Genomic DNA, 10,526 nt, shown 5'->3' with positions numbered 1-10,526 from the left:
AAATTAATAAGAAAATGCATTTTGGTCCGTTTAATAGCTAAAACCTGAAAGAGTGATTGTACTAAATTTTAATCTTAATGATCTTTTCATGGCCTACCTGTACAGCCACGTTTGTTCTGGATTTACTGGCACTTAATGAGCTTGTTCCTCAAAATGAATAATTTCTAACTGAGATGAACACAGTAAGAGATATTTGTTCACAACACACCAAGAGTAATTGAAATAAATTCACACAATGAGTTACCAAAACTGAATCAAACACCACTCAATTTGCATCTCAGGAAGATTTTATCCAAAGAGTAAGACACAAATAGAAATCAAAAACTTTATTACAAAAATAAGTTACACTCACCTCCATTTTACAGTATAAAACAATTTATTTGCAGGAATGCAAAAAACGTTGTTGGCCACCAACAATAGTTTAAAACTGCTAACATCTTTTTTTCAAAAGGTGGTTGTTATGATTTTATTGAGGGAGTTAACTGTATAGAAAACTGGGATTGAAGAGCAGTTTCCTTTTTGCTATACCCGGAAATAGAAATCATTCACTGCAGTATCCCTTCTACCACTATGTGACTATGATCCCTTACCAAACCATGGCAGCTAACATTAGGCACACATGCTCACTGGCTGGGCAATATGGCAATTCAGTCATCCATCAAGAGTAACTCGAAAGATCTTCTACATAGTTGCCGTCTTGGGAGCTGGAAAGGGATCATTCAAGATTAAACATGATTTCATATGAAGGGAAGGATAGGATTAGGTTGTTTTACATTATGCTGACGTCGTTTGAAAATGTATTGTATCTTATAAAAACAAACCCACTGGAATAATACAGTGGCACAAAAGGGACACTGCAGGGCTTTATTTTTGTTTTTTATTTTTTTAAATCAAAGGCAGTTGGATGCCTGTGACGTTGAAGCCTTTACAAAAGTAACATTTTATCCAGAAAAAACTATACAACCATTAAACTACATACTCTGAAAAAGCAAGGCGGCTAATTCAGTTCAAAATAAGATAAAAGCAGGGCTTGTTCAGACTCATCATATGAGATTGTTTTGCATGCCCAGTTTGACTGTTTGCAGTGTCAGAGCTGCAGTAGAAATGACTATATTACATTAAGTACATCGTTTTTGCGCTGCAGCTCTTGTGCATATTTTGTATGAAAACAAGCCCTGCTTTCATCAATATAGTTTCCCTATTTACAGTACAGGCCGGGTAGTTTAGTCCTCTGTACTGAGGTAGTCAACCAACCCTTTAAAGACAAGTTCTGAAAAGAACCACTTTCCTGGAATGCCTGACTTATCCATGCCAGGTGGGCTCACCCTATAAACCTGCAAATGTTCTCTGTCAAACATCCAGATCAAAAGATTAAGATTAACATGGATATTCCGACATAAAAATTGCGATTAGCACAAAAATATACAATAGCATCAAGCTCGTTTGAGCCACTTCAAACCTAAGAACTTAAAAAGTGCAAATTCTTCAATAATAAATGGCATGTTGAGGGAAAGGGTAGGGGTAGATTGTAAGGGCAATACGTAAGAGCCCTGGATATCAGGGCTGGGTACAAGGGCTTGGGGCAAAGAGGCTGTGGCGAGTATTCAGAATCCTCCGGTCATCTTTTTAAAAAAAATAAAATAAAAGGTGGCAGTTTCAGAAAAAAATGAAAATAAAAAAACATGGGGAAAAGGGAGATGATTCTTCTGTAAGGCTGGAATATCATTGGACCTTTTTGTCGTGCTCTTTTCTTTTCACATCCATTGCAGCTTACGGTGTAACCCCACACATCAAGTCAGTATCCACTGTGACAGGTCAGGACCGCCCTCGGCCACGTTTCCCTGCTAGGCCAATGAGAGCAAAGATAAAATTAGTACAGAGTTTTGATGGAAAAAACAAAAACAAAAAACAGATTCATGAAATCCCACAAAATTTTGACTGAAACTGACCGTTTTGCCACAAGGGAGGGACTCTGTTAGCCTTCTTAAAAATATAGTAACATTGTGAATGACCTTTTCCTGCTAGCAAACAAGCTGACTGGCTGGCCTGAAAACCTGTCAGGGATTAGTTATGGAATCCAATCAGCAGGTGGAACTTCCTTTCAAGACAATCAGTACCTGCACTGTAGGTAATCTTTCACTTTCAGCTTCCCCAACTACAGCATCTTTCATGTGCTTACCAACCATGCGCCTTCCGTTCATTCCTCTGTACTGTGTGCTTTTACAACTGACCCACTGATGGAACATATGCCTACACAAAGACCAGCCAAGTAATCTAAAAAGCACCGACTCAAACTAAACTGAGCCACGTAGCAAGCTCTTTTCACCAAGGAGCAGTAATCAAACTTTTATTCACCACAGAGTGACTCATTTGATTTTACCCACTTTGAAACCAACATTATCATATTATTTTTAAATTTACCTCTGCTTGTTCCAGGGCCTCCTCGTTGGGAGAAGCCTACTCGGCCCCTTGGTGTGACACCACCGCGGCCCCTGGTCTGACTGGCACCGCCACGGACTCCTCCTCTTCCTACTCGTCCTCTCCCAGACCCCTGGAAGTCATCGTAGCCATAGTATGGGTCATCGTAGCCGCCCCGGTAGTTGTGGTAGTCGTATCCATAGTAATCATAATAGTCTTCATAGCCGTAATAGTCAGGAGGGTAAGAATAACCCCCCCGCCCACCTCGGCCTCTGCCTCGTGAGGGTGGCGGCATGTGGGGAGGCCCATAATAATAGTATTCATCATACCTGAAAGAGGACAGACAGACTCAAACATGGCATCCTGCTTTATATCAAAATTTAAGTTGATAACGCCACGGCTCACAGGTTTAGTTGCACTGGTCTCTTACATTTGTGTTTTAGCTGCTTGTCTCTGGGCTTTGCGCTCTTTCCTCTTCTGGTCAGGCGGCTTGGCGAAGACGATTTCAATGTGCTCTCCCTCGAGGTCTTTGCCATTGAGATCAGCCAAAGCCTGTGAAAATGAATATAAAATTATGTTTTCAGTGCAATTACAACAAAGTTAATTTTATGTTCATGATAAACGTGTTGCATGTCTGTCCAGTGACAAAGCTTTTTTTCGTCCATACCTTCACGGCGCCATCCCTTTCCTCGAAGTGGATAAAGGCATAGTCTTTCAACTTTTTCACCCGCTCCAGCTTGCCAAACTGACTAAAGGCCTTTTCAAGTATCTCCTCCGTAACGGTGCTCGCCAAGTTCCTCACAAAGAGCACTTTGACCTGGTGATGTAAAGACAGGGTCAGCAGACAGCCACGAACAAACATATTGTTCACACATCATTAACAGCATGCCTTACCTTGGCCATGACCTCTGGGTCTGGGTCCTCGATGGGATCTGCCCACTCTACGGTGACCACATTTCCCCACACTTTCACCTTGCCGCTCATTAGCCGCCGACGGGCCTGAGCTGCCGTCTTGTGGTCTTCATACTCCAGGAAGCAGAACCCCCGATTCTTCTTCTTGTCGTCTGGCTGGTGGTACAATATGACATCATTTAGACCCTCTGTCGAGACAAGAAATGGGAGAGAGGTGAAGAAAAGGCAGCAGGTGGTTAATTGTATTTATTCAACGAAAGTCACTGTTATATCAATGACCTACCAACAAACTAGTGACATAAAACCTTCCTTTAGAAACAGCCACAAACACAATAAAATTGATTGTTTATCTCTCTCTCTCTCTCTCTCAAGACACCTGTGAGTGATGTCAAAGAACTACTTTTACTGTGTTTAGTGTCCAGTCAGATCTTAGCGGTAAACCATCACAGTAACGTGAGTCACTCCAGCATTGTAATGAGGTCATCATGTGGACACAATCAAGTAAATACTATTAAAAATGTAGTGATGAAACTGATGAATAAATATTACACAGATCTTATGGAATGACATATCCAAGGATGGTGCCGACTCACCTGTGACTTTTGCAAATTCTTCAACAATCTGCTCTTTTGTTTTACTCTTGGGGATGGAGCCAACGAACAGTCTATTATTGGCCACAGAGATGCACACGCCGATGTGTTTCCCCGGTCGAATTTCATTGTTGTTGCACTGCGAATGGATAGATATTACTGTGATAAGTAAGAGAAGGGGGGAAAAGCAATAGAACCAACATAAAGGAGCTTAACAGCAACTTGTGATTAACATTTTACATCCTTATACACAAGCTTACTTTGTTATCTGAAGCCTACTGTCTGCGTTTCAAACAAAAATTCAATCAGCCGCTCTCTTTCTGGTCATACTGGCAGTAGAGTGGACATACCAATTTGACAGCCTGCTGTGCAGCTTCTTTAGTGCAGAAAGTGACAAAGGCGTAGCCTCTGTTCAGGCCACTGAGGGGATCCATCATCAGGCGCAAATCCCAGATGGGTCCAGCTTTTTCAAACAGCGGAACCAGCTCATCCTCAAAGAGGTCTCTGGGGATTTTGCCTACAAATATCTGCCAGGTTGAGAGGAAAGGGAGATATGGTGAATGAGAGAAACTGCTCAATTTGACATGTAAACTTAAGACAAGGTACAGATGGCCTTTAGGTTAAAAGGTATCCAGTCAGCTCTTAGCGGTAAACTATTAATGAAACCAAGGTTACTACTGATCAAAATAAAAGCTTTATCATTTGGACAAGGCATGAAACCTGAATGCACTTGGCCCATAACTTACAACAAACAGCTCAACAGGTAAAAATAAAAGTGCCTCATTTTCAAAATCTTTATAGTACAACTTAAAAGGTGTCTTAGATATGTACCTCTGTACCGATGGTGGGCTGTGCCCCTGAGTGAGCGGTCTCTGGTGGGGGACCCCCATACTTCCTCTGGCCTGTTGTCACATCAAGCGTGTAGCCAGTCCTCTCCAGCAAAGCCTGATCATCAGAAAACAGTGAAAAGAAAGGAGGACACAGTTTACTCAGAGTCAAATAAATTAAAGTCTCAATAAGCACATTAAAAGCTGAAAACATTTCTTATTTGAAATGGGTCTTATATTCAAACAGCATCCTGGTTATAAAGATGAACTACATTTTTACACTTACAAGCATTTCAGCCACAATCACATGTTGTCCTAAGCATTAAAATCAAATAGTCCTTTTTAAATGTAAAATTCTCACTTTGATTTTGGCTTCATCTGGTCCTTTATTGGTGTCTGACACTTTGGTCCCTTGTTTCTCTCTCTGTCTGTACGTCTTCATCACGCCACAAAGAAAGGCACTTTTGTTCTGAAAAGACAAAAAAAGATAAATACTATGAAACATTTAAAACTTCTGATTCCTGGTTGTACACACAAAAAAGAAGCTGCTACACAAGACAGCAAGAGTCTGTCTTGTAGATACAATCAATAACAGCTTAAAGCTATTGTGCAACCCCATTTCCACTACATAATGCCAGTACACATCACACAGAGGACAATCATCCACTTTGTATGAAGGCAACAGAAATGAAAAGGTCCAAGTTATCTAAACAATTCACCAACAGTGCCACATGCATACCTGAACATGTGAGAGGTCACTGTCCTTAAATTGCAAGAGGACTTGCAGAGCACCTTCCTCGTTGAATTCTTTCAGAGCCTCAATCGCTCGATCATCTAAGTCACTGTGTGACACCAAACCTGGGGGAGGCAGGAGGGGGGACAACACAGAGAGAGAAATGATCAGATGAGCTACTAACAAGAAAGACTGAGAAAGGTTTCATTACAAGCTCGTCATTTAAGCAGAGGTTAAAGTACAACTTAAAAAGGACTATAGAGAAGCTTTTACATGCGAGTCATCTTGCATAACAAACATCTTTTTTTAAATTGCAAAATGATCAATAATTACTACAATTAGGAGTGAGAGGCAGCTTAACCTAAGAGCTGTATTCAGTAGTGAGGCTGCATTCTCTTCACTCTCCAACCAGCACGTTTTTGCAGAACTAATCACAACAGATGTGACAATGCAACTCGATATGCCAGTGCCCCTCTATACTGTGGCTAGGAGTTTCTAATGAGCAGGTCTGCATTCTCCTCTACGGAGGGGCCATCACCTGTCCCAGGCAGCCACACACCAGGCAGCTGCTGCCATTGTTTCTGTCTCGGCCCCAGATGGTTGAAAAGGCCAGAGCAGTACTTTTCAATATCTGACCAACCAGACAAGTTCTAAAATGACCCCCAAACTCGTTCCCTGCAACTCACCCGGTACAAACGTGTATAGATGTGACCGACAGATACTTAAAACTGTAGCTCACTAAACTCATCCCTCTGCATTAATCTTATGGAGGTGCAGGGAAACTTCATAGAAACTAAGAGACTGGACAGGCTCACCACGACACTCCCAGGGAGAAGACATTCAATTCACCCTGACACCAGTGATCATGCAACTATGTAGGGAATGCAAATGCTGCAGTCATTTACACATTTTCACGCTGGTAATGTGTAATTTAATATTTTGTAGCACTGCAGTACCCATTTTGGTAGGAAACCACAAAAAGTTGCTTCAGGATCCCAATTCCCCCATTCAAAAAGGCGATAAATGACAATACATGCAAGAAATTGATAAACATGGAAAATTGCATATTTGAATATGCAAGTATATTCATTGTGCCTTACCTGCTATGTAAATTTCATCTAGTTTTTCAGCAACTTTCTGTGGTAAACCAGCTTCTAATAAAGTCTGGAAGTGCTCAGAATGGGTAACTGCAGCAGAGGTGTCCATTGGTTCTTCTGGACCATTTCCATTAATATGTTCTGTGGCCATGTCTCCAGAAATCTGTGTAAATGCAATGAGCCAAATTAATCCTGGGTCAAGGGCAAGACTTTGGATGTGTTCAGGAGAGTGCAAAGTCTCACACTTGTCAGGAAAATCATTTCTAACACAAAAAATTTAACATTTATGAACCTGGATACAGGCTGACTGTTATGTTATTAGGCACAATTTATCAATCAACAGGGGATGTCATGGTGTGCAAAACAAGTTAACATGGTTATGTGGTCTTATAGTCTGGAGACTTTTCACTTTCCTGAGTCAACACTTGCTGCTCTCAGTTTGCAAGTGGTAGAAGCCCGGAAAGCTGTTTATAAGGCAGTGGACAGATGATTCAACATTGCACGCAACACAGACGATGCACATACCAAATTCCGCACCGAAATCAACTGAATGATTTTTTTTTTTTTTTTTTAACAGTGAAACTACTGGGTTTGGGTCCATATTGCATTTTTTCCATTTGGGTTTGTCCTAGGTTAAGAAGTTTGTGCAAATGGAGCCAAGTTCACTTGCTAACGCCTGTTTCACAGCTCTCTTGGTCGTTGTTGGTGAGGAAGCCTGGTCTGCTTTGGTCTCCAAATTACATGTTAGCCTACCTTCTCACTGCTGACTTCAGCACAGGCTAGATAGCCGATACACGTGTTCCATCAGAGAGCAAGCGAGCCCCGGTTTCCGGTGGCTGTCCATTGAAAAAGTATGCACCCTATAGCATTTTGTTTCTTGACACTTTGACAGCATATACTGTAACACTAAGGTAACATTAAATGCTCCAATTATCACGTTAATGACCAACCCAACTATTACTTCCCATTTGTTTGTATCGACTGATAGACATGAACCTGTGCAGAACAACAATCTAACGTTACTCTCTGATCACATTAACGTTACCGAGTCTGGTAAGTTAACGGTGGACTGCAGTCTTCTGTTTAAGCCCAACGTTAACTAGGCTCACGTAAGTTAAAACTTAAGATATCATGCAACCTTTATCTTGTAACTAGTGTCTGCTAATCACTCTCATATCGGTAACGTTAAGCACGTGCTTTCACTGTGGTTAAAACATTTCTGCAACGTTAAAAGTAACCGTAAACCCATCGTGTAAATCAGCCTTAAACATGTAACGCTAACATTAACGCATTTCCGGGTCTCTATTATTTTAATCCGAGGTTAATGAAAACGTTAGTTTTAGCGGGGAGGGACTGACTCGCACACGTTGAGGCTAACGTTAGCTAGCTAGCGGGCTAGTTTGCACAGCTAACGTTACAGCAAATCGAGCGAACTGAGGACCTGCATCGGGACAATAACATGACGCGCTAGTATCAATTTTCTATGACTACATCTGCGTTAGTATTTCAGCAGGGAAGGAGCATGTCAGTTAGTACAGCAGCAACGCAGGATCGCACATTCTTGCAAAGTTAACTGCCTGTGGCCAGCTAGCTGCTGTTAGCATACGATGACAATGAGCATGTCAATTCCATGATCTGTCAAAATAGGCTAGCTTAAGCTAGCATGCTAATTCGGACGGAATTTCAGTGAGGCCATTGTTACAACGTCATTTGTCTGTACGCGGTCTTCTCCAATTGACAAAATATGGCTCTAAATTTTAATTACATTCAACGAGGCCTTGAAAGCTAGAGGTTTAGCCTTCTAGATGCGTGGTTTGTCAACGTGCCGCCATATAGGAAGAGTCCATTTTCAAAAAGCCGGTCTGGAGAACTCGTTCCCAACCACCAGTTTCCACATTGTTTCAAACAGCACCGCACGATTCAGACTTTTTAGCAATCAATTAAGCAACAATCACGTGACCAATTAATAGCATTCGCCCTACCTGCCGCTGGATCACCAACGTGTATGGTGTTGATTATTTAGGAAGATAAATGTGATATTTAAAAGACAGAAAAAGTGTAAAACTCCCGGCACTGATCCGGCTTCAGTCATTCACTCTTGATGATGTAAAATGGCTGCCACGTTCACGCCTCGAGTTTTGTCTCGTCGATGGGGTTTCTTGGACAACCCTGCACGGGCTTGCCTTGTATGCATTTTACAGAAGAGCAGCAGGTCATCCACAGCATCCATCATAATTACTAACGATGAGTAATTTCACAACAGTGCCGTTTATTTGACGGGTACATTCAAGTGCTTCCTAATAAAACCGATACAGAAATAAAACGTTGAGACTAAAAGCCAAAACTGATCTTTAACACTAAAGTAAATAATAATGAAATAAAATAAGTAATTATAACAATGAAACAATTTAGTGTATTATTAATAATTTACTAATACACTAATATATTTTAAATATGGTCAGTATTGTCAGACATAATTATATCAAGTACACATATATTTAAATTTAAAATGAAATGCTGTATGGGACCTTAACAGACCCACACTTTACTTTATACAAGAGTATTTTAGCAGTGCTTGACTGGAAAACGTGAAGTAGGTCCCACTTCCCACCACACTGTGTCACTCTTGCTATATATTTAACATATCTTCTACAACATGAACAAAAGAATACGTCAAGAGTGTGTATGTGTATAGAAAACAAAATTATTTGTTTGATTCAACAGATGGGGGAGGGGGGTTAAGGGTTTTCTCTAGTGAAGAGTTCTTTATTTATGTAATGCCAAAGTACATAACAATTGTACTGCTGTTGTAAAATATTCTCTGCCACATTATGGGAAAGAAAAGTTATTTTTCATCATCCATGCTTTACAAACTGGATTTGAATAAAAATGTGCTACACGTGTCTTAGTTTGTTGCAGAAAAATCTAGTTTTTAAGCAATGTTAAGTGTTCTCAATATCTTACTGTGTGTGTCAAAAACTGGTCAAATCCCACCTGTTAATATATTTTTAAATTACAATTAACATATTTGAACAGTCCAAGATTAATACATTACTTATCAGTAATTAGCATGTGAAATGTACATGTGTCAGTGTTGATCCTTGAAAATACTTACAATAAAATGTAGGTATGAATTTTGAATTGGGTTATCTGCTATCTTCATCATAGCTGGGGTGCATGATTCACAGCCTTAATCTTTGGCTCATGGCTGAAATAATAAAACTTTTAGCAGGTAACTGACTCCAACAACCCCCACAGGTATAGAGCCTTAACAGCTGGATGATGATGGCTGGAAGATTTAGAGGAATAACTTACGCAGCTGTTGAGGAACTGAGCTACAGATGGATTTCCTGGAACATTTCCCCAATCAGTACTAATGTTTCATAGACAGAATCCAAGTCTGTTGCAAGTTGTTTCACAGAATGGCAAAGTTTAACATAATGATTAAGAAAGAATAAATGAAAGTTCAGATATTATCAAAACAAAGAATATCCAGAGAAAGGTAATAAAATAAATACTATTGGCATAATTAAGACTTTGCTTATAAGCTTTGCCTTCTTGTTTAATCAGCTGCAGCCTGTTATAGACCTGGAAACTCTACAGATGGAGTTCAGAGTAATGTTTTTCACTGTATGAGACTACAATACGTTAATTACTCATGCCACTAAAGGCTTGTCAACAAATCGTTATCATAGCTCAGAAAGATATTTCAGTACAAAACAATTGGCTCAGAATGTTTTGTATTCAGCTCTAAAACTAATAACCATGACTGTAGAAGAGCTCTGTAGATTTTCAGGTATTAGCCAAAACTCTGTCGGTAGAATTTGTGATTCTGAACTGCTGGAACTATAAAATAAACCTTATTTTACCATAAAAAGTCAAATGAAGATCCAGTTTCAGCATTATTTATAGAGGTGCAGCCCCTTAAATAGAAACAACAGAAAAGGGG

At 40.2% G+C, this 10,526-nt stretch overlaps 1 protein-coding gene across 4 annotated transcripts; it reads right to left on the bottom strand.

The window, feature by feature from the left end:
* Positions 1-311: 311 nt before the first annotated feature.
* Positions 312-8,713, bottom strand: LOC119911031 (heterogeneous nuclear ribonucleoprotein Q). 4 transcript variants are annotated; one of them, XM_038729933.1, is made up of 12 exons: positions 8,560-8,713; positions 6,581-6,740; positions 5,487-5,605; positions 5,109-5,216; positions 4,752-4,865; positions 4,271-4,447; positions 3,924-4,059; positions 3,313-3,518; positions 3,086-3,235; positions 2,849-2,970; positions 2,422-2,747; positions 312-1,850 (listed from the first exon to the last, which is right to left on the bottom strand). In XM_038729933.1, the coding sequence occupies exons 2-12, from the start codon at positions 6,726-6,728 to the stop codon at positions 1,816-1,818; spliced, it is 1,641 nt and encodes a 546-aa protein (XP_038585861.1). In that variant the 5' UTR covers positions 6,729-6,740; positions 8,560-8,713; the 3' UTR covers positions 312-1,815. The 4 variants fall into 4 exon arrangements, with proteins under 4 accessions (XP_038585861.1, XP_038585862.1, XP_038585863.1 ...); XM_038729934.1 differs by having other exon boundaries at positions 312-1,844; XM_038729935.1 differs by having other exon boundaries at positions 312-1,841.
* Positions 8,714-10,526: the final 1,813 nt, after the last annotated feature.

This window comes from Micropterus salmoides, unplaced genomic scaffold (genome assembly GCF_014851395.1).
Source record: "Micropterus salmoides isolate LMB-PRFRI ecotype aquatic unplaced genomic scaffold, ASM1485139v1 Ms_hic_scaffold_19, whole genome shotgun sequence".
NCBI lineage: Eukaryota > Metazoa > Chordata > Actinopteri > Centrarchiformes > Centrarchidae > Micropterus > Micropterus salmoides.
Note: the sequence above shows the minus strand (reverse complement) of the source record. Positions and strands in the feature narration are given on the sequence as shown.

Bases quoted from the DNA above. Each gene is read 5' to 3' on its own strand.
- LOC119911031 (XM_038729933.1), bottom strand. From the start codon at position 6,728: ATGGCCACAGAACATATTAATGGAAATGGTCCAGAAGAACCAATGGAC. The intron at 5,217-5,486 runs GTATGCATGTGG...TTGTCTTTTCAG, and splicing joins GTGACCTCTCACATGTTCAG to AACAAAAGTGCCTTTCTTTG. The intron at 3,519-3,923 runs GTGAGTCGGCAC...TTGTCTCGACAG, and splicing joins AGAATTTGCAAAAGTCACAG to AGGGTCTAAATGATGTCATA.